Source organism: Oryx dammah, unplaced genomic scaffold, assembly GCF_014754425.2.
Source record: "Oryx dammah isolate SB20612 unplaced genomic scaffold, SCBI_Odam_1.1 HiC_scaffold_13, whole genome shotgun sequence".
NCBI lineage: Eukaryota > Metazoa > Chordata > Mammalia > Artiodactyla > Bovidae > Oryx > Oryx dammah.
The window spans coordinates 24,837,567-24,862,217 of NW_024070197.1; the positions used below are offsets into that span (position 1 = coordinate 24,837,567).

A 24,651-nucleotide genomic window follows, 5' to 3' on the forward strand; every position below is an offset into this window, starting at 1 on the left:
CAGTCCTAAAAGAACAAAGTAATGCCATTCGTAGCAAAATGGATGCACCTAGAGATGATCACACTAAAGACAGCAAAAGAGAAATACCATATGATATCACTCATATGTGGAATCTAATTTTTTAAAATGATACTAATAAACAAACAAGACTTACAGATATTGAAAACCAAAGGGGAAGCATGGGGAGGTTGGGGGACAAATCAGAAGTTTGGGATTAACATACATATACTCCTATATAATGGAGAAGGAGATGGCAACCCACTCCAGTATTCTTGCCTGGAAAATCCCATGGACAGAGGAGCCTGGCAGGCTATAGTCCATGGCGTCACAAGAGTTGGACATGACTTAGCGACTAAACCACCAACCACCACTACTATATAAAAGATAGATAACCAAAAAGGACCTACTGTATAGCCATAAGAAACTCTACTCAAATTCTGTGAGAGGATGAAAAAGAATGAATATATGTATACACATAACTGAATCATCTGAAACTAACACAACATTGTAAATCAACTATAATCCAATAAAAAAATTTTTAACTACACTTTAGCTTTTATTACCACTATTTTTTTCCAATCTCATTCAATCTGTTGTTCTTATTTACTAAATTGTGTCTGACTCTTTGTGACCCCATGGACTATATAGCCCACTAGGCACCTCTGACCATGCGGTTTTCCCAGCAAGAATACTGGAGTGGGTTGTGATTTCCTTCTCCAGAGACTCTTCCCAACCCAGGGATCAAACCCACATCTTCTGCACTGCAGGTGGATTCTTTACCGCTGAGCTGCCAGGGAAGTTCGTCATTCAGTCTAAGTATTTAGTAAATTTCATTGTGATTTTTTTTCACCCCAGATTATTCAGAAGTGTCTAAGCCTATGTACTTGTAAATATCTATTTGTTATCGATTTATAACATATTGATTTAAGCCCTCAGTTCAGTTCAGTTCAGTTGCTCAGTCATGTCCGACTATTTGTGACCCCGTGAATCGCAGCACACCAGGCCTCTCTGTCCATCACCAGCTCCCGGAGTTCACTCAGACTCGTCCATCGAGTCAGTGATGCCATCCAGCCATCTCATCCTCTGTCGTTCCCTTCTTCTCCTGCCCCCAATCCCTCTCAGCATCAGAGTCTTTTCCAATGAGTCAACTCTTCGCATGAAGTGGCCAAAGTACTGGAGTTTCAGCTTTACCATCATTCCTTCCAAAGAAATCCCAGGGCTGATCTCCTTCAGAATGGACCGGTTGGATCTCCTTGCAGTCCAAGGGACTCAAGAGTCTTCTCCAACACCACAGTTCAAAAGCATCAATTCTTCAGCGCTCAGCCTTCTTCAATATGGTAATTTTTTACAAATGTTCCATAGGGCTGGACGAGTTTTTTCTTAGTGGGATGTTCAACATATATCAATCATATTGAGCCTGTTAATTGTGTTCAAGTTGTCTGTAGCAGAGTTGTCTAACAAAACTTTCTGCAGTGATGAAATGTTCTATATCTTTGGTATTAAATACAATAACCACTAACCCACATGTGGTTATCAGCACTTAAAATGTGGTGAGTGTGACTAAGGAGCTGCATTTTTAATTAAAAATTTTTAAATTTAAATAGCTACATGAGCCTTGGTGGCTACTCCATGGGGCAATGCCAACTATATAGTCTTGCTGATTTTCTGTTTGCTTGAGAGGGTGTTATTAAAGACAGTGGATTTGTCTACTTCTACTTGTGGTCCTCTGAGTATCTGCTTTAAGTATTTTGAAGTTATGTTTTGAGACATGTGGAGTTTAGATTTATTATATCTTTCTGGTGAACTGAACTTTTAAAAAATGACCTAGTAACTTTCTTGATCTCTAGCAATGCTTTTTTTTGTTTGTTTTAAAGTCTATTTTTACAGATACCAGGGCGGGAGTGGCGGGAAGCGGGCAGGAGGGGAGGGATACACTGGGATATTGGGATTGGCATATACACACTGCTGCTGCTAAGTCACTTCAGTGGTGTCTGACTCTGTGTGACCCCCATAGACAGTAGCCCACCAGGCTCCCCCATCCCTGGGATTCTCCAGGCAAGAACAATGGAGTGGGTTGCCATTAGAAAAGAGATAACTAATAAGGACCTATTTTATAGCACAGGGAACTCTACTCAATACTCTGTAATGACCTATATGGGAAAAGAATCTAAAGTTTTCAAGAGTGGATATATGTATGTGTATAACTGATTCACTTTGCTGTGCAACAGAAACAACATTGTAAACCAACTATTCACCAATGAAAATTAAAAAATGATAATACAAAATTAAGAATATTTTAACTGACGTGTCATAGGTTTGTCAGAACGCCCCCTCAAGATATGCCTGTTTTATCTTTTCCCATCCTTTTACATTACCATGTCCTTATTTTTCAGATATCTCTTTTTAAAATAATTGTGAGTAAAATCCAGAAGCATGGACATTTTCTTAGCTAGTTTAATTTACATTGATTTCAATTACTGATACATTTGGATTTACCATTTTATTTTGTAATTTAAAAAAATTTTCTCTGTATCTTCTCCATGTCACCCCTTCTTCTAATTTTTAAATTTATCTTTGGATTGACTGTAATTGTCCCCTTTACTTTTTCCCTCTTCTGGAACAATTCAAAGACCTAAAATCTTTGATTTCTCCTCTCTCATAGTGAACAGTATTTCAGTCCTATATTGATATATTTATCCCCCAGATTTTACATCACTATTATCATTTTATTTAGTTAATGGAGTTAAAGTTTACTGATAATGTACCATTTTCTTAGTTCAGAAATCTTTCTTGAATCTTAGACATTGTATCAGATAATTTTCCTTCTTTCTTAAGTATACCCATAAAAGTGTCTTTAATGAGTCTGTCCTTCCTTTAATGGGCCTACTGATAATGACCTCTTACAGTTACAGTTATTCTAAGGACTGCTGTTTCCGGTTCACAGTAGCCCATATCACTCTCTTACTTTAAACCCTTCCATAGCTTTTCACTACATTTGAAAAAAAAATCAAATTGCTTAGCATGATCTAACTGGCCCTGCAGAACCTTCCAGTCGTACTGTTAACATTTCCCTGGCTCATGGGCTTCTGATATCATGACCTTTTTACTCTTTGAATGTTTACTCATACATTTGCTGATTTAAATTTTTTTAATTAAAAACTGTTATGAGCTAAATTCAAGGTCCCCCTTGAAATACTATGTTGAAGTTCTAACCCCCAGTACTCCGCCCCACTGCTCAGGGGATATTCTCAGGTCAACTGCCCCTCAACCCTCAGCCATACATGACTCAGAAGGACAGGTCACAGGACATCCTGCAACTGGTGAGGGAGGCCACGGAGGTTCTGGTTAGGAGTCTCGCCCCCAATCCCTTCAGGCCTCCGCACTCTTTCTTAACCTCATCTAGACTAATCCTTCGGTTGTGCTGTCTACTTCCTGCCAGCATCAGCTTACGGTGGTTTGTTACAGCAGCAGAAGGAAACTAATACAGGTGAAGGGTTAGCCCTTGTTGGCCTGGATTCATTCTTTGGGCTGTAAAATAATCATTCTGGCTCAAGTACAAGCAGGGGGAGAATTAGAGCAAAAAGGGTGGGTGGAGGGGCTTAAGAGCTTGACTTGGCACTTTGCCTGAAGCCATCTGTGGCCACTTCTGTCCCTTTTGTGACCTTCTTGCTCCGTCAACAGAGCTGCTTGCCCTCTAGCCCTCAGGCTCCATAATTTCTTGTACAAACTTCCCTGGAAGGTGGAAAAGAAGAAACAGTGACTGCAGAAGTTTAAAGGATTCTGAGAGGCCAGGGCCTCGGGGGAAGAGAGAGGGTTACTTATGAAAGGGATAAATGCTCAGGCCAGCAAGAGATAACCTGTGGCCCTCAGGCTCGTAGCTCCTGACTGATTTCAGGAGAAGGTGTCTCCAAGCCAACTCTGGGACGCTGCTTCTCAAATAGGTCCTGTGTTTGCACTGGGGTGCCAATCCACTGATTTCCTCAATAAAGGAATGACCATAACACCCGACAGCTCCTGATCACTTATTCCGTGATGGGCGAAGGTCTGCGCTCTGAGTAGCGGTAGAGTCAAGCTTCACCACGTCCATATGTGGAAGGTGCCATTATAATCGCCCTCGTTTCAGATGAGGAAGCCGAGGCTCAGGGACCCTCAGCCATCCACCAAGCCAGGTGGGGCAGGTGGCTGAATGGGAGGCTGCACAGAGGCCAGGCTCTCAGCATACTGAGCAGCCCTGGAAGGCTGGGGTGCAAGGATACCCAGTGCCTGCCCCAGGGGACTCAATAAAATTGTTTTTGTTTTGAAAGAAAAATAAAGCCTCATTTTATTTTCCCCCTAAACATTTTTGTTTTCTTGATTGGGCCCTTGGGCAAAGCAAGGGCCTGTTCTTGACCGTGAGTTTGGGCTTACCTGGCTGTGGAGAGGAGTGGTAGGGAGGACAGGGAGGCATGCTGGGCCTGGCCATCCTGCCCACACTCGGCCTGTGGCCTGTAAAGCCTTGGCTTCAGCCTTGGTGAATGTGGCCTGGTACAGGGAAGTGAGTTTCTACCCTTTAGAAGGAAAAGGGGTCTGAGTCCATTATCTCGGTGTCTAAAGATCCTGTGGTTCTAACGCTTAGGGTCCTGGGGAGGGTTTCACTTAGCAGCCCTTGGTGGGAAGGAACAGAGATGAAGGAACATTTTGAGACGTGAAAACAGCCACCAATTGCAGATTTTTCTTTCGAGTGTCATCCTGGAGACACATGCACTTCATAAGCATTTAGTGCTCACAACAACTCTTTTCAGTTTCTGCATCACCCCCTTTCACAGGTAAGTAAACCAGGGCACAGGGTCACACGTTTAGGAGGACAGACCTAGGAGGACATACCCAGCCAGGTCCAATTCCACAGCCCAGGACCTCAGCTACCATTGACTCCGTGTCTTTAAAAAGTTCCACTTCCAAGGCAAGACAGAGTGAGGGGTGATGAAGAAACAGACAGAAGCCTCCAGGCAATGAGCATCCGTCTATCGTGCTTCCAGCCGTTCCACTCTCCTCTTATAATCACAATATTGGATAAATGAAGCTCACCACAGAAAAATCAGTGTGAGAACAATACATGTTCTTTTGCTGTCAGGCTGGGCTCCCTTAGGCTCTTGTATTTGATTTATTTATAATCTGATTTGGAAATGAAAAGGCAAAGCTGTCCTTGGGGACCATGTGGCCCACATGCTCGAAGTTCTAACATTGCATCAGCCTGCAGCTCTTAGCCTGGGCACGGATGCCAGCTGAGCCAGCATCTGCTTGGCTCTCTCTGGTCTCTTCAGAGCAAAGCCTGGTTTGAGTGTGGGTGTTCTTTTGCTCTCCTTCTACACGGATGCCGTGAAACATCATGTTCTTATCCAGCTGAGCAGTCAGGCCAAAGAAAGGGTACAGTCCTACAGCACTGGTCAGGCCAGCAGCCGTGCCCAGCCCTGATGTCACCCCAGCTTCCTCACTACACGTGAGCAACTGGACTGTCATCTACCAGAGTCAGCCTAGAACCCTGTCATGCACAGGGACTCACCTAGATGAGTGGGTTTCAGACAATGGCAGGCTTACAGAGTGCTTACCAAACACACTTGCCCACTTCACATCTTTGCTTTTATGTGTGACATGAGATGGAAAAATTTTTGGAACAAAAATTATGCTCAAACAAGAGAAATGCTTTGAATGTCTGAGTCAGAATTGCCTACAAAATCTCACACATATACACAAACTCCCAAATGCACAGACACATGCCTGCACACATGTACACACACACACACACACACTCCCTTGGGTGTGATATATGTGTGCTGTGATAGGCAGGAATATTTACAGTGTCGAGGTCTCCTCATATCCTGTCTAATAAAAAAGAAAATCCTCTTTTACACTTTTGTTTCTTTTATTAGTTGTGAGGGTTAGAGGAATTCTGATTGGAAATGAAAGGTTTGTGTTGGTATATCTGATAAAAGTGACCTTTAGTCAATGAGTGGTTCATGTCTTCCTGACGGGCTGTACAGACAGAGTCTGTCTGGACAGCAAGTGGCATTTTTTTCTATGCAAGGTGACATTTATGCCTTGAACCTCCATTTGGCAGGTGCCAGGAAGCTGACAGAAAAGAATGTTAAACCAGTCATGAAATGACTCTCCTCTCACTACAAACACCAGGGGCAGGGAGAGAAGTTGATTAATTACAAAATATTCTTTGAGGACTCACTCTGTGCTATGGACTGTGCTGGGCCCAGGGATAAAGAGGCCACAGGTCTGATGTGCTTCCTAGTCTCACAGGGATTAAGAGCCAGCAGGGGAGTTGAACCTTAGCCAGAGTTCAAATGTGACGAGTCACGGAGGAAACGGGCTACCGGTGCCCATGACAGGGGACCTCCAGTGGGGAAGGGTCTTAGAGAAGGCTTCTCAGGGAAGGAAGTTTAAGCTGAGACTTGACGAGGCAGCAGGGCTAGCTAGGTGAGCAGGTAGAGCTTCCAGCAGAGAGAAGGCGTGAGGCAACAACAGCACTGGGCAGGAAAAAGGCTGGCATGTGAGCAAACAGAACGATGTCAAGGTGGTGGTGGACAGCAAAGTGAGGAAAACCTGGAGAGGAATGCAGAGGTGGTACATGTTGAGCCTTGAAGAACACAGTGAATATTTGTACTTAATCTCAAAAAGCATGGGTGTCCTCAAAGGCTGAAAACCATGGCAGCGATGTGCTCATCACTGGCTGCGGAGGGGGTGATGGACCGTGGCACAGGAGTGGAGACAGAGAGCCCGGTCAGAGGCTGTCACAACAGTCCAGGGAAGAGGCAAAGGTACCTTCAGTTAGTGTAACAACCATGGAAATGGGAATGAGAGGTTTTTAGAAGGTGGAGTAGGTAGAATTTGGTGATGGATTTGATGGGGTACATGGGATAAGAAAGAGGAAGAAATCTGGATGCCTCCCAGGAGGACAGTGGGGTCATTTACTGGAACAGGGGCCCTGGAGGAGAAGCAGGGAGGGGGTGGAGCCTGAGTCTGGAGTGGGGTACACTGGACATGAGCCACCTGTGAAACAGCCAAGGGAGACGTCAAGAAGGCAAACTTGCAGCTCCGAGGGTTCTAGGAGGAGATACACATTCTGAAGCCTCTCCCGCAGAAGCTAAGTGAAGCTGTGGCCGGGGTGCCCCCAGGAGGAGCAGAAGGCCTAGGAGGGAGCCCCGTGCCCCCACAACTCCAGCTGTTGCTGGCCAAGCGCTGCGGAGTGGTCAGTCGAGGGGACAAGAGGCAAAGCAGGAGAGTATGGTGCTATTCAAGACATGGAAGGAATTATGTTTCAGGAAGGAAGGGTTAGACCACTGTGCTGAATGCTGCTAAGGGTTATTTTTCCAAGAAAACCTGTCTCTATCACTCTCCTGATTACACATCTCCCCAGTGCCTCCAAGAAAGAGTCTAAGGTCCTTATCATGGAATCCCAGGCCTCTCACGTGCTTCCGCCAGCCTACCTGCCCAGACTCCTCTCCCCAGCTGCCCCGTACCGATGAAGTCTGTGCTGCGGCCCCTGTGGACACTGACAAGTGTGTACCATCTGCTTTTCCCGCATTCCTCCCCCAAGATTGCAGCTTTTGTCTGGAGATGTGCCCCACTCCCACCCTTTCAGTCCACGTGGTTCTGAGTCACCAGTGCAGCCCTTGGCATGGGGCACACAATCAGGTCAACGCTAATCAAGTGCTTCACCCTCTCCCGACAGGGACTGGTGAGGGGAGTGGACAGGAGAGGTGATTTAAGATGGTCCCATCAGAGTGAATCTCCTGGAAATTCTGGGACCAAGGCGCATCTTCCTTTCCAGCGGCTCAGAATCGCACAGACATGGCCCCAGGAGTGCTGGCAGCACTGAGAACACGGCTAACACGTGAAGGAGAGCAGAGCTGAGACAGGGAGACTGGCACCAGGGACATTCTTTGAGTCTTTCCTTTAAGCCAGGCCAGAAGCCAAAATGAACTTGGAATTCTGAGCTGTGGCAACCAGTGAATGAACTCTGTTTTTCGTTTTCACATAGAGCCAGGTTTCCTGTCACTTGCGACAGAATCTATGAATCCTAACTTCTACACATGCTATTTCTGTAACTGAGAATGTTTCCGGGGTTCTCTGAATAGAGCATTTAACCGTGCTTTGCAGCGCAGTCTTCTCTGACTCCTGTGAGCACTCGTCCCCGTGGCCTCTCACAGAGCCCGGCACCACCACGTGCCCACCGTGCTTTACACATCTGCTTCCCCAACAGCCTCAGTCCAGGGATCATGTCTTACTTCTGTATCTCTGATGCCTCACAAAGTATTTGGTGTATAAGAGCCACTTATCAAATGGTTTCCGAGAGACTCTCTGAATGAACAAATGAAATATAAGCAAGAGGCTCAATATCAAGATATTAGAAGACAAAGAAGAAAGGGAAATAAAGGTCAGATGAGTGCTTAAGCCAATGAAAAATTAAGTATATCACCTCTAGTACTGGCCAAGCACATTTTCAAAATGTCATCATTTTAAATTATGGGAATGGCTTCTTGAAAACAAAAAAATAAATAAAGCATGTCCCCTGCTCCCAGATGGAATAAATTCATTTAGCTGTGTTACATCAGAATAACTTCTACAATCTGGTAGTCGAAACTCATTAGGTCAGGCTGACTGATTTTTCCATAATTATTTTAAATGTTCACCATCTACAAAATTTCATCCCAAACCTGAACAGTCAGTCATTGACACCTAAATGAGTAGGCTCCATCACTCAGGCTCTGAATCGGCTTCAGCGCTACACTGGGTTATCATCAGATGTTTATGGAAGACGTCCAGAGCAAGCCATAGTTACCATGGAAACAGGCATGCTAAAGGAAAGGATGGCTGTCATACACAAGATGAGGACTGTGTATAGGAAGCATCGACTAGCCAAGAAACAACATGATATATTCCCAGTTAAGAATGGCTATTCATATTCAGGTTTTGAAAACTGAGCTGTCCAAACATCCAACAGGGAAACACACAGAAGCCCATTTATCCTGGCCACCAATGTGGCTTTTGACCCAGATGAAACTGTTACTAAAAGGCCTGAATGAAATAGGCTGTTTCCATTTCTGTAAAGGGGTGTTTTTCAAATTAAGTTGGATTTAGCTTCTAAGTGAAAAGGAGAGACACTTTTAAACCTAAATATTGTGAAGACAGCTTTTCCCTTTCAGTGCTTGCCATCTCTCACATACACTCCCACGTATGAGTAAATGTCTATACATATAATGTACATTTATGGGTCAGAACAAAACCCACTGAAACATGCAGAAGGTAGAGTTCAGGGGAGCACACGCCTCATGTATTGTCCTACTCGGTTTGTGCTTTGAGTTTGAAATGCTTATTAAGGCAACTCGACAAAGACTATTTTCAGTGATAAATCTCTAATGATCCAACCACTAGATTCAAAATTAGAGCAGGCTGAGGGATATCACTTTGTTCATCTAGTGGCAACTGGGGCTTTCAAGAATATTTTATCTGCTTTTCCTGTGAAACCTAGGATGGACCATGGCTCTTTGTTCCTCTATCAGTGATTAGTTGTGGAACTTTATCCCAACTTAAAGTATTATTGAGGGCTTCCCTGGTGGTCCAGCAGTTAAGAATCTGCCAGCCAGTGCAGGCACCACTGGTTCAATCCTGGTTTGGGAAGATTCCACGTGCCGCGGAACAACTAAGCTCATAAACCACAACGACCGAAGCCTGTGCTCTAGAGCCCGGGAGCTGCAACAACTGAAGGACACCACAGCCTGGAGCCTGTGCTCTGCGACAAGAGAAGCCACCACAGTGAGAAAGCCAGGCGTTGCCACTGAAGAGTAGCCCTGCTTGTTGCAACTAGAGAAAGCCGGCATGCAGCAAAGCCAGAAATAAACAAACAGAAGTTAAAAAAGGAGAATATTCATGGAAGACCAGGACTCAGAATACAGAAAACTCAGTGCAAAGTCCAAAGGAGACTTTAAAAAATGAAAGCACAGGAGAGCTCTGCAGGATTGCCCCGCTGGTTGGTACCTTATCTGATTTTCCTCATCGTCCACCAGGAAGAACCAGCGAAACTTCACAACCAGGGGGCTGCAGTTGGTGATCGTGACGTAGCGGATCACCTCAGTGTCATTCAAGATACAGCCAAAATCCAGCTCCATGGTCTCAAAGGTGAGGTTGGGATAATTCACTTCTCCACGCAGGTACAGGATGTCCACTTGAGGGTGCTCCACATACTTGATGGCTAAAACTTCTTCAGCCACCCAGTTGTTCAGATCATTTTTGTAGGAAGGGTCAAATCTGACCAGCAGGTCTTTTACTTCACCGACCTCCAGTTTAACAGGCTACAAAAAAAAAAAAAAGATAATGGGGAGTTACCAACCTCTACACTATGCATTTCCAACCTGATATATGAAATAGGGCAACCAAAGTTATTTACACGTGAGAGCTGTCTATTGTAACCCTGCTTATTTAACTTCTATGCAGAGTACATCATGAGAAACACTGGGCTGGAAGAAGCACACGCTGGAATCAAGATTGCTGGGAGAAATATCAATAACCTCAGATAGGCAGATGACATCACCCTTATGGCAGAAAGTGAAGAAGAACTAAAGAGCCTCTTGATGGAAGTGAAAGAGGAGAGTGAAAAAGTTGGCTTAAAGCTCAACATTCAGAAATTTAAGATCATGGCATCCAGTCCCATCACTTCATAGGAAATAGATGGGGAAACACTGGAAACAGGGTCAGACTTTATTTTGGGAGGCTCCAAAATCACTGCAAATAGTGATTGCAGCCATGAAATTAAAAGACACTTACTCCTTGGAAGAAAAGTTATGACCAACCTAGATAGCATATTAAAAAACAGAGATGTTACTTTGCCAACAAAGATCTGTCTAGTCAAGGCTATGGTTTTTCCAGTGGTCATGTATGGATATGAAAATTGGACTGTGAAGAAAGCTGAGCACCGAAGAATTGATGCTTTTGAGCTGTGGTGTTGGAGAAGACTCTTGAGAGTCCCTTGGACTGCAAGGAGATACAACCAGTCCATTCTAAAGGAGATCAGTCCTGGGTGTTCATTGGAAGGACTGATGCTGAAGCTGAAACTCCAGTACTTTGGCCACCTCATGTGAAGAGCTGACTCATTGGAAAAGACCCTGATGCTAGGAGGGATTGGGGGCAGGAGACAGGGACAACAGAGGATGAGATGGCTGGATGGCATCACCAACTCGATGGACATGAGTTTGAGTGAATTCTGGGAGTTGATGACAGACAGTGAAGCCTGGTGTGCTGCAGTTCATGGGGTCAAAAAGAGTCAGACACGACTGAGCGACTGAACTGAACCGACTGATGTGCACACACATACATATACATACATATAGACACAGACATTAGCAAGAAACACATACATACACACATATATGTAAATATATATATATACATACACACACACACACTTTAACCATAACCATGCATCCACAGTTTACATAAACAGCTGACATAATGATAGCAATATCTATATGTATCCATCTCTATCTCAATCTCTATGCACACACATATTTTTCAATAGTTGAAAATGAAAGCAAGAAAAATTTGGAGAAAAATGATTTGAAAGAAGAGATTTTGATAAACGTTGTGAGGTTCTAAGGACTGAGGAGTTGTGAAAAGAAAGTCTGCAATGAATGGCTAATATAAAATATTCTGAAAATAATATAAAAACTGAAAATAAATTAGATTGCAAAACGCTCTTCCTAGATAAGTGGGAAATGTTCTTCGCTTAAGAAAAATTTTAAAAAGGCTTTCTAAAGGACTGGGGGAGGGGTTCTGTAGATGGTGACCCAGAAAGGGATAGATTAGGTAATTTAATTTCTTTTCTAACGTTTGCAATTCTAACACTTCGCACAGTGTTATTCACTTTCCACTGTTTTCTATTCAACTTAAAATGACACTCCAGAGCTGTACAGAGTTTGTTCGGGAGATTGTGTTTGTTCTCTTCTCTGATTCAAATCCCCATGTGTTCCTTGATACCAAGGCCACAGAAACACCTCCCCATAGAAAGCCTGGCCCTGAATTCGCTTTTTTAGGAATCCCTTAATCCTCACATTTAATCAGCATGAAAGCCACCTCCTGGTTTTGTAAAAAGTGCCCTGAGGAAGTCAGGAAGAATACAGCACAGGAACGAATCTGTTTACAGAGCACTTTCCTCTCCACTGAGTTTTAAGGTTCAGGTATTTAACCATGTACTTCACTGCCATGATCAGATGGCTTCAGTGGATAAAGCCAATTACCCGATTGAAGAGTTAGAGAGAGGGTAATGACTCCCTAGTTGGCTAATCTCCTCTGAGAGCCTTGCCAGCCACTTGGCACAGGTGGCTTGGCACAGTTTAGAAGCCATTCTTGTAGACCATGGCACCTGCAGCACTAGGCATTGTAATGCTTAGTGTTTAAATACAAAAGCACAAAGAAGAAGCCACAAACTTATCTAAAATTTCACCAGATATTATTTCTCAGAGATCATATTTGGTAAAACATTAGTCCAGACATGATGAATGGATAAGTAAAATTTTACAAAAATGGGATTAGACTAATTTATTTTTAAAAGTCATGTGTGCACTTTTAAAATTATGAAAAATTCTTATATAAGAGATATTAATTGTAAGATCATGGACTCTGGAGCCAGACTGCTTGGGTTCAAATTCTGGCTATGCCAGTTAGTTACTCTGTGAACCTGGGCGAAGTTGCTTGCCTTTCCTAGCCTTTAGCTTCTCCATCTGTAAAACAGGAGCAGTAACAGTACCTAACTCTGTTCTAAGAGGATGAAATGAGTTAATGTATTGGTGATATGTTCACAGCAGTGCCTGGCACATAGTGTAGGGTATATAAATGCCAGTTATTACATATCAGTGAACATCAACATTTTAGGATTCAGTGAACTAAAATGTACTGGAACTCAGATGACCATTATATCTACTACTGTGGGAAAGAATCCCTTAGAAGAAATGGAGTAGCCCTCACAGTCAACAGTGCCAAATGCAGTACTTAGATGGAATCTCAGAAACAACAGAATGATCTCTGTTTGTTTCCAAGGCAAACCATTGAATATCACAGTATTCCAAGTCTATGCCCCAACCAATAATGCTAAAGAAGCTGAAGTTGAATGGTTCTATGAAGACCTACAAGACCTAGAACTAACACCCAAAAGAGATGTCCTTTTCATTACAGGGGTTGGAATGCAAAAGTAGGAAGTCAAGAGATACCTGGAGTTATAGGCAAATTTGGCCTTGGGGTACAGAATGAAGTAGGGCAAAGGCCAATAGAATTTTGCCAAGAGAATGCACTGGTCATAGTAAACACCCTCTTCCAATAACACAAGAGAACTCTACACATGGACATCACCAGATGGTCAGTACCAAAATCAGGTTGATTATATTCTTTGCAGCCAAAGATGGAGAAACTCGATACAGTCAGCAAAAACAAGACTGGGAGCTGACTGTGGCTCAGATCATGAACTCCATATTGCCAAATTCAGACTTAAACTGAAGAAAGTAGGGAAAACCACTAGACCATTCAGGTATGACCTAAATCAAATCCCTTATGATTATACAGTGGAAGTGAGAAATAGATTCAAGGGATTAGATCTGATAGAGTGCCTGAAGAACTATGGATGGAGGTTTGTGACATTGTACAGGAGGCAAGAATCAAGACCATACCCAAGAAAAAGAAATGCAAAAAGGCAAAACAGTTGTCTGAGGAGGCCTTACAAATAGCTGGGAAAAGAAGAAAAGTTAAAGGTTAGGAGAAAAGGAAAGATATACCCATTTGAATGCAGAGTTACAAAGAAAAGCAAAGAGAGAAAAGAAAGCCTTCCTCAGCAATCAATGCAAAGAAATAGAGGAAAACAACAGAATGGGAAAGACTAGAGATCTCTTCAAGAAAATTATATACCAAGCAAGGGAACATTTCATGCAAAGTGAGAAAGAAAGTGAAGTTGCTCAGTCATGTCTGACTCTTTGCAGTCCCATGGACTGTAACCTACCAGGCTCTTCTGTCCATGGAATTTTCCAGGCAAGAGTACTGGAGTGGGTTGCCATTTCCTTCTCCAGGGGATCTTCCTGACCCAGGGATAGAACCCAGGTCTCCTGCATTGCAGGCAGATGCTTTACCATCTGAGCCACCAGGGAAGCCCCAAAAGGAATTTGAAAAGAGAGGCCCCTTGCCGTACCATTGTTGCCACAATGCTGGGACTCAGATTTGAACCGAGGTTGCTGCAGCCACAACACAGAGTACTAACCACTGTACCATCACAGCCAGCTACCGGAGACCTATGTGACCCCATGGACTATACAGTCCATGGAATTCTCCAGGCTAGAATATTGGAGTGGGTAGCCTTTCCCTTCTTCAGGGGATCTTCCCAACCCAGGGATCGAACCCAGGTCTCCTACATTGCAGGCAGATTCTTTACCAGCTGAGCCACAAGGGAAGCCCTCTTCATGCAAACATGGGCTCAATAGACAGAAATGCTATGGGCCTAACAGAAGCAGAAGATATTAAGAAGAGATGGCAAGAATACACAGAAGAACTATACAAAAAAGATCTTTATGACTCAGATAACTATGATGGTGTGATCACTCACCTAGAGCCAGACATCCTAGAGTGTGAAGTCAAGTTGGCCTTAGGAAGCATCACTATGAACAAAGCTAGTGGAGGTGATGGAATTCCAGTTGAGCGATTTCAAATCCTAAAAGATGATGCTGTGAAAGTGCTGCACTCAATATGCCAGCAAATTTGGAAAACTCGTCAGTAGCCACAGGATGGGAAAGGGTCAGTTTTCATTCCAATCCCAAAGAAAGGCAACGGTAAAGAATGCTCAAACTACCACACAATTGCACTCATCTCACACACTAGCACGGAGAAGGCAATGGCACCCTACTCCAGTACTCTTGCCTGGAAAATCGCATGGATGGAGGAGCCCAGCAGGTTGCAGTCCATGGGGTCGCCAAGAGTCGGACATGACTGAGCAACTTCAGTTTCACTTTTCACTTTTCACTTTCATGCGTTGGAGAAGGAAATGGCAACCTACTCCAGTGTTCTTGCCTGGAGAATCCCAGGGATGGTGGAGCCTGGTGGGCTGCTGTCTATGAGGTCACACAGAGTCAGACACGACTGAAGTGACTTAGCAGCAGCAGCAGCACACGCTAGCAAGTTCAGTTCAGTTCAGTGGCTCAGTCGTGTCTGACTCTTTGCGACCCATGAATTGCAGCATGCCAGGCCTCCCTGTCCATCATCAACTCCCGGAGTTTACTTAAACTCATCTCCATCGAGTCGGTGATGCCATCCAGCCATCTCATCCTCGGTCGTCCCCTTCTCCTCCTGCCCCCAAACCCTCCCAGCATCAAAGTCTTTTCCAATGAGTCAACTCTTCGCATGAGGTGGCCAAAGTATTGGAGTTTCAGCTTTAGCATCAGTCCTTCCAAAGAACATCCAGGAGTGATCTCCTTTAGAATGGACTGGTTGTATCTCCTTGCAGTCCAAGGGACTCTCAAGAGTCTTCTTCAACACCAGAGTTCAAAAGCATCAATTCTTCGGTGCTCAGCTTTCTTCACAGTCCAACTCTCACATCCATACATCACCACAGGAAAAACCATAGCCTTGACTAGATAGACCTTTGTTGGCAAAGTAATGTCTCTGTTTTTTAATATGCTATCTAGGTTGGTAGATACTAGGAAAGTAATGCTCAAAATTCTCCATGCCAGGCTTCAATAGTAAGTGAACCATTAACTTTCAGATGTTCAAACTGGATTTAGAAAAGGCAGAGGAACCAGGGATCAAATTGCCAACATTCGTTGGATCATAGAAAAAGTAAGAGAGTTCCAGAAAAACATCTACTTCTGCTTTATTGACTATGCCAAAGCCTTTGACTGTGTGGATCACAACAAATTGTGGAAAATTCTTCAAGAGATGGGAATATCAGACCACTTTATCTGCCTCCTGAGAAATCTGTATTCAGGTCATGAAGCAACAGTTAGAACTTGACATGGAACAACAGACTGGTTTCCAATAGGAAAAGGAGTACATCAAGGCTGTGTATTGTCACCCTGCTTACTTAACTTTCATGCAGAATACATCATACAAAATGCCAGGCTGGATGAAGCATAAGCTGGAATCAAGATTGCCAGGAGAAATATCAATAACCTCAGATATGCAGATGACACCACCCTTATGGCAGAAAGTGAAGAAGAACTAAAGAGCCTCTTGATGAAAGTGAAAGAGGAGAGTGTAAAAGTTGGCTTAAAGCTCAACATTCAGAAAACTAAGATCATGGCATCTGGTCCCATTCCTTCATAGCAAATAGATGGGGAAACAATGGAAACAGTGACAGACTTTATTTTCTTGGGCTCCAAAATTACTACAGATGGTGACTGCAGCTATGAAATAAAAGACGCTTGCTCCTGGAAGAAAAGCTATGACCAATCTAGACAGCATGTTAAAAAGCAGGGACATTACTTTGCTGACAAAGGTCTGTCTAGTGAAAGCTATGGTTTTTCCAGTAGTCTTGTATGGATGTGAGATTTGGACCATAAAGAAAGCTGAGCCCCGAAGAATTGATGCTTTTGAACTGTGGTGTGGGAGAAGACTCTTGAGAGCCCCTTGGACTGCAAGGAGATCAAACCAGTTAGTCCTAAAAATCAGTCCTGAATGTTCATTGGAAGGACTGATGCTGAAGCTGAAACTCCAATACTTTGGCCACCTGATGCAAAGAACTGACTCATTTGAAAAGACCCTGATGCTGAGAAAGATTGAAGGTGGGAGAAGTATGGGATGACAGAGGGTGAGATGGTGGGATGGCATCATCAACTCAACAGACATGAGTTTGAGTAAGCTTCGGGAGTTGGCGATGGACGGGGACGTCTGGCATGCTGCAGTCCATGGGGTTGCAAAGAGTCAGACATGACTGAGCGATTGAACTGAACTGACTATCATCCTTTTATGATCAACAGAATTGATCAGAAAGTATGGAAAAGTCTAAGGTAAGTCTAAAGTCTTCCCTTGGTGGGTCTCCTCTCTTTAGAAGCCATAGAATTCTTTGGTCAATCATAAGACTGGTAACTTCACTAAGATATACCTACCTGTTGAATATTCTACATCATTTTGTTCCAGGACAAAGTGTGGCCTTAATTTTTTTTTAACCTTAAAAACAATATTTCATTTTTATTTTTGAACAGACAGGACAATGAAAACCATGTTATGTACCATCTCCCCTCCTGTTACTCAAGCGAACTCTTTCCCTCCCCTGAGGCGATTATGATTACACAAGTGTCTTATCTGGCCCTGTATGAACGTAAAGATATTACATGAATATAAAATCCCATGTATTCCTTTATTTTCTACATATATGATAGCGTACTATGCCCTCCTGTTCTGCACATTGCTTTTTCCCCTGGGGGATCACTCATCAGTGCTCACAGAGCTGTCTCACTCTTTTTCAATAGATGCATTTTATTCCAGCATAAAATTCTGCCATCATTTTCTAAGCCATTTCCTATTGACAGATATTGACTCTCAGTCTTTTGTTCTTATAATCAATGTTGCAATGAATATCCTTGTATATATATTATCTCTATGTCTATAGGATACATTCCTAGGAGTAGAATGACGAGGTCAGAGGGTATGGGCATTTAAAATGTTGACAGCGAGAGCTCTACTGTCTTCCACTGCATAGTTCCCCAACGCAGTGCCTGTTTCTACATGGCCCCTAACATACAGCATCATCCAATTTTTGCTCTTTACCAGTCTGATAGGAAAAAATGTGTTTCATAGTCATTGTAACTTGCATTTCTTCTAACATGAGTGAAGTGGGACATACTTTCATATATTTAAGAGCTTTTTTTGTGTGTGAACTCTGTTCATTTCTTTTGCCTGTTTTTCCACTGGGTTGTTGGTACTTTTCCTGTTGATTTGTAGCAGTTATTTCTAAAATTATATGTATGCTTTTATTAAAGTTACATGTGCAAGTAATATAAAAGGTTGAACTGTACTACACCATTTATTACAAGAAACAATCGTTCCTGACCCACTCTGGCATTCCAACAGTCCCGAGGCCACTATTTCTCAATTCTGGTAGCAGGATGGGTCTATGGAAGAGCTTTTTTGGTCAGAGAGGGGATATCAGGCGTTGCACACAACTCAGACACCAGGGATTATTCTGACGTATTGACACTGACACAGGGCACATTAAATTCCCGGAACATTTTGATGAGTTTCTCTGCGGAAGAGCATTTATCTTTACGTCTTGGGATGAAAGCCCGCTGCCCACGTCTTCTGAGTGGAGTTGGTCAGGACAGCTGGCTGGTGCACACGGGGTCCCTTGTGTTCACAGCTGGTGCCTCTCAGCCCAGGCTGCCTGAGCTGAAGGACTCAACACTGCCTTGCCTCACTGGAGAATTTCCTGTGCTTTACATCTTTGCCTTTTTGTCTACCCACTCCCCTCCTCATTCTATCTTATAGAATTTGCTTAAATCTCTCATTAACTGGTTACACCCACCCTCTTCTCCTTTCATTTTACTGGTCTGGGTGGCTTTCCTTTTGAACCTTTCTACTTTTATCTTATTAAGATTTCAGGAGGGACAAGATGGGGTCTGACCGAAGGTGGAGAAAGCTGCTCGTGCCTGGATTTTCATTTTCTCATCCGTTTGTCTGCCTCTGCTCTCCAGTTCACTCTTCGTCTCCCCTTTGAACACTTGTTATCTTGTCCTTGAGCTCTTTTTAAACACAGGCTATATCGTCTGTCATTTCTCTGAGACTGTAGAAAATTCCTGTTTGTACTTTGTGTTTTTCTTCTTTGCACAGATTCCCTTGCAGGAGGTTTTCATCTGCCTCTTGCTTATAATCATCTTCTCCTTTTATTTTTCTGTTCAAAGACCTTAGCTGTCTCCCCCCTCCCAGCAGTCCTGCTTGAATGAGACCCTCAAGAATCAGTGAGGAAGGCAGGGCAGGGGAGGGCGGCGGTGCAGTACTGTCTGCAATACCCTCTCATCCAGTGGCTCACCCCCATCTCCCACAAACACCTGTCTCCCCGGGCACGTCTCCACGTCTCAGTCATCTCCACTCATGTTCCACAGCAAACATCCTTCAGTCACAGGCTCCTTTACCCTGCCTGCCCTTCCTGCCTCCTCCATCTCATTTCTCCATTAGCTGTCCCCCTGAGAGACTGAACACCATGGAGTGCGGGGCTGCTCTCTCCTTCAATCCTCTTCCCTCTGCAGGACCACCTGCTGCAGGACCCAGTCATTCCCTCTGGTGTCCGCACGTCCAGCCAAGGATGGATGATCTTGTGGGACTCTTCAGGGAACACCGCATCCAGCCCCAGACGGTGAGCCAGGGGAGCTCACAACCTCCTCCTGTGTCCTGGTTCCCATTTCTCAGTATCTGGAGATGGGCTGGCTGGTTCAGGGCCTGGGCTTTGAGTTTTAGTCAAATTTGAGGGACATTAAGATCTTCCCTCTCATTGCTGGGAAGTCACCATTTTCTAAAGATCAGCTTCATCATCACAAGCAGGAAAGGAAGGATCAAAATAGAGAGTGAGAAGTTCTTACATCATTAATGATAGCTTTCTCACCAACTGATACCTAAATTTGACTCATTTTAGATTTTTCCTCTCTGTTTCCAAGATTCTTTACACTTTTTTCTGGACTGAAACTTGGCAGTGCACTGATACTATTCTCTTTCTTTATCACACACATGGCTCGCCGCTGGGAGTTAGGACATCCTCTGTCTAGTTACCTCAGGAGTTGAGGGCAGTAGGGATTTATCAGTCTCGCAGACAAAGAAGGGTCCACCTGTGGAGAGCAACACATTCACAGGCAGTGTGGAAATGTTCTTTATGGCCAAGGGCTGGTATTCAGGTTCTAGGATAGTGTTAGGTTTCTGCAAAAAAAAAAGAGGAAACAAACCACAGTAAGCCTTTAGCAACAAAGGTCTGATATTCATTGTTAACAGCTGATCTAGCCTTCTCTCTGTTTATACCTATGGATGTATGGATTTATATTATCTCCATCTATCCACCCATCTATCTAAATATAGGTAACATGTATCTATATATTACATAGATTCATTTCTCAATGGTCTACCATACATTAACAAGGGATTGATATAGATGAAAATACAGGTATAGAATTGTCTATGTATGTATGTATCTATCTATCTGTCTCACTAGAAATGATGCTACGTTAAGCCAGAAAATACAGATTAGATTGTCTTACTTCCTTGTTACCTGGTTAAAAAAAACCCCTATATAAGCCATGCCTCTGAAAAGAACTACTACTACTGAAGCTTCCACAGCATCATAAAACAAAAGTTTAAAAAGTTAGTGGTATCTTAAGGAAGAATCCATGCACCACTATAATGAATAAAACATTTTTTCCTTACACAATATTTTTTAATGCTTAAAACACCCAACTTGCAAATATACTCACCTTGCTACATCAGAAATGCTCATAATTATTTTCTATAAATTTTCCTGATAACACTGGGAGAGGTGATTTAGAAGCACCTTTCACTCTGTTAGACCAAATTTCATTTTTCAACTTGAGAAAGCATCAGAAATGGATCTTGAACTGGAAGTTTCTGTTCAGACTGAAGTTTTCTCCTTCTGACTCTGGGATCCACATTATTCCTTGTGCATCTTGGAAAGGCTGCTAAGCTGTTAAGTGGCTTCAGTCGTGTCCGACTCTGTGCGACCCCATAGATGGCAGCCCCCCAGGCTCTGCCGTCCCTGGGATTCTCCAGGCAAGAACACTGGAGTGGGTTGCCATTTCCTTCTCCAATGCATGAAAGTGAAAAGTGAAAGTGAAGTCACTGAGTAGTGTCCAACTCTCAGCGACCCCATGGACTGCAGCCTACCAGGCTCCTCCCTCCATGGGATTTTCCAGGCAAGAGTACTGGAGTGGGGTGCCAAAAGAGGGTCCTTTAATATCAGTAGGAGGGGACCGGAAACCTCAGTTTCTGGCCTCCAACGACAAGCTCCCTCTCACTCCCTGTCTCCTCCAGCAACTCCAGCTTATTTTTCCAGGCCTCAATGTTTTGTTTTGCTTTTTCTTCTTGTTCAAATTTAAGGTAAATCCCCCTGATTCTACGTTTTTCTCTGTTTCTGCTCCTTTGCCCAGCATAGTCTTTCCTCTCCTGGGCTTTCTGAGGGAGCTAGGGTGACCAGTGTCCATGATGTCTTAGTCAATTCAGGCTGCTGTAATGAATATCACGGACTGGGTGGTTTAACTCGGCAGCCATTGATGTCTAATAGTTCTGGAGGCTAGCCAGGCCAAGATCAAGGTGCCAGTACGTCCAGTGTCTGGAGTGAGCCTATTTCTCGGTTTGTAGACGGCCGTCTTTTCACTGTGTCCTCCCATGGCTGAGAGAGAGATCATCTCCCTTGTCTCTTCTTATAAGGGCACTAATTCCATTCATGAGGGCTCCACCTCCATAATCTTATACTCTCAAAGCCCACTTACAACACTATATAAGGAGTTAGGGCATCAACATATGAATTTTGGGGGGATACAGTGTTCAGTCCATAAAGTTGGCTTGAGCCTTCTGCCTCAATTGCACCCCACTGGCCCTTTGCGGATGCCCGATGTTCCTTCAGTGTTCAAACCTCCCGAGAGAAGCTGCCACTGTTTCTCTCCCTCTAACATGGTGACATGAGTCCTGGGTTCACTGTGCACTCGCAGACTGCATATTACAAGTTGGGGAGGGATGGAGCAGCACCTTCGACCGCCCCCCACCGCCCCCCACCCCCCCCCCGCCCCCCACCGGCCTGCTGTGTCACTGCAGGTAGCTTTGAAGAGAAAAAGCCATACTCGGTTGTTTTGGCAAGAGGCCATTTAGAGGACAGTGATGAGAAAGAGTCGATGCACGGAGAACCTGCTCTATTTTAAAATGACCCCTTCTGGCTTGTTTGTCTTGCCAAATATCAGCAGACAGGATTTGCTGCTGGACTTCATGAAGCAAACTGACTGCTAGTTTCAAATGACCTTTTCAATTCCACAGAGATGTGGTGTCATCTCTGTGGCTTATGAATGGTACAACAGTTACACAGTAGATCAAAACTGAGGAAATGGTTATAGAAAAATTCTTCTCATAGGCAGGCTTGGTATCATTATAGTCTAATGGGCTAAATCAGACACATTGCCTTGAGCCAAAAACAAGGAGACAAGAATGGATAACTGGGTATTATGCAATTCAACCTGAATACCAAGACCTAACAGGTCTTCTGCACATCCTGGGTAATGAAGTCACATTTCTTCATTGCCCCTGATATGGATTCAATGTGAGCAGGAAATGAACAATGAAAAATACAGTAGTAGGGCAGATTGCAAACTTGGGACATTTGGGAGGAAGTAGAGAAAGGCAAAAACAAACAGGGCCTTATGACTCAATTCATTTCTTAGTTCAACAAGTTACTGTCACATTCAAAATATTTGCTGTTTTATTCCAGTGATAAATCTAAACAAAAGACGTTTAAACAGGAATATGCATTAACTAAAAACAAGGCTTAAGAAAATAAAGAAAAGAAAAGGAACACTATCCACACATGTTTGTGCACTTTGGAAAAAATAATCTAATAAGAAACTAAGTTGCATACACTGCAATGTCTTGCACAGAATAACTATTCAATAAATCTTCACTGAATTTTCTCTGAATGGCTACATTTAGAGAAAATATGATGCCACCAAATTTGGCACAGCTGTCACCAGCAAGTATCCTTCCTGATTACTTTAAAACAGGAAGAATTTAAAACAGCAATGAAAACTTGATAGCTGCAGCAGGAATTCTTGTAGTATTTTCTTTGTGTCTCAGGGAGACTGTCAAGTCAGTTTTAGTTCAGCTCAGTCATGTCCGACTCTGCGACCCCATGGACCGACTCTTTGCAACACCATGGACCCACTTTTTGCGACCCCATGGACTGTAGCATGCCAGGCTTTCCTGTCCATCACCATCTCCTGTTCCTTGCCCAAACTCAAGTCCATTGAGTCCGTGATGCCATCAAACCATCTCATCCTCTGTCATCATGCTCTCCTCCTGCCTTCAATCTTTCCCAGCATCAAGGTCTTTTCCAATGAGTCAGTTCTTCACACCAGGTGGCCAAAGTATTGAAACTTCAGCATCAGTCTTTCCAATACTCAGGACTGATTTCTTTTAGGATTGACTGGTTCGACCACCCTTTAGTCCAAGGGACTCTCTAGAGTCTTCTCCAACACCACAGTTCAAAAGCATCAATTCTTCAGCACTCAGCTTTCTTTATGGTCCAGCTCTAACATTCATACATGACTACTGGAAAAACCATAGCTTTGACTAGATGGACCTTTGTCAGCAAAGTAATGTTCCTGCTTTTTAATACACTCTCTAGGTTGGTCATATCTTTCCTTCCAAGGAGCAAGCATCTTTTAATTTCATGGCTGCAGTCACCATCTGCAGTGATTTTGGGGCCCAAGAAAATAAAGTCGCTCACTGTTTCCATTGCTTCCCCATCTATTTGCCATGAAGTGATGGGACCAGATGCCATGATCTTAAGTTTTCTGAATGTTGAGTTTTAAGCCAACTTTTTCACTCTCTTCTTTCACTTTCAACAAAAGGCTCTTTAGTTTCTCTTTGCTTTCTGTCCTAAGGGTGATATCATCTGCATATCTGAGGTTATTGATATTTTTCGGGCAATCTTGATTCCAGCTTGTGCTTCATCCAGCCTGGCATTTTGCATGATCTACTCTGCATATAAGTTAAATAAGCAGGGTGACAATACATAGCCTTGATGTACTCCTTTCCCAATTTGGAACCAGTCTGTTGTTCCATGTCAAGTTCTAACTGTTGCTTCTTGACCTGCATATAGATTTCTCAGGAGGCAGGGAAAGTGTTCTGGTATTCCCATCTCTTGAAGAATTTTCCACAATTTGTTGTGATCCACACAGTCAAAGGCTTTGGCATAGTCAATAAAGCAGTAGTAGATGTTTTTCTGGAACTCTCTTACTTTTTCTATGATCCAACAGATGTTGGCAATTTAATCTCTGGTTCTGCCTTTTCTAAATCCAGCTTGAATATCTGGCAGTTCTAGATTCACATACTGTTGAAGCCTAGTTTGGAGAATTTTGAGCATTACTTTTCTAGCCTGTAAAATAAGTGCAATTGTGTAGTAGTTTGAACATTCCTTGGCATTACCTTTCTTTGGGATTGGAATGAAAACCGACCTTTTCCAGTCCTGTGGCCACTGCTGAGTTTTCCAAATTTGCTGGCATTTTGAGTGCAGCACTTTCACGGCATCATCTTTTAGAATTTGAAATAGCTCAGCTGGAATTGTACCAACTCCACTAGCTTTGTTCATAGTGACACTTCCTAAGGCCCACTTGACTTTGTACTCCAGGATGTCTGGCTCTAGGTGAGTGATCATACCATCATTGTTATTTGGGTCATAAAGATCTTTTTTGTATAGTTCTGTGTATTCTTGCCACCTCTTCTTAATATCTTCTGCTTCTGTTAGGTCCATAGAATTTCTGTCCTTTATTGTGCTGATCTTTGCATGAAATGTTCCCTTGCTTGGTATCTCTAATTTTCTTGAAGAGATCTCTAGTCTTTCCTAATCTTTTGTTTTCCTCTACTTCTTTCACTTAGGGAGGC

General features: G+C 43.4%; 1 protein-coding gene across 1 annotated transcript in view; it reads right to left on the reverse strand.

The window, feature by feature from the left end:
• HYDIN (HYDIN axonemal central pair apparatus protein) overlaps positions 1-24,651 on the reverse strand; it is a 344,459-nt gene that overhangs the window by 124,981 nt on the left and 194,827 nt on the right. Inside the window, 2 exon segments of the mRNA XM_040253754.1 lie at positions 10,024-10,337; positions 19,771-19,914. Of these exon segments, the coding sequence (XP_040109688.1) occupies positions 10,024-10,337; positions 19,771-19,914 (458 nt within the window).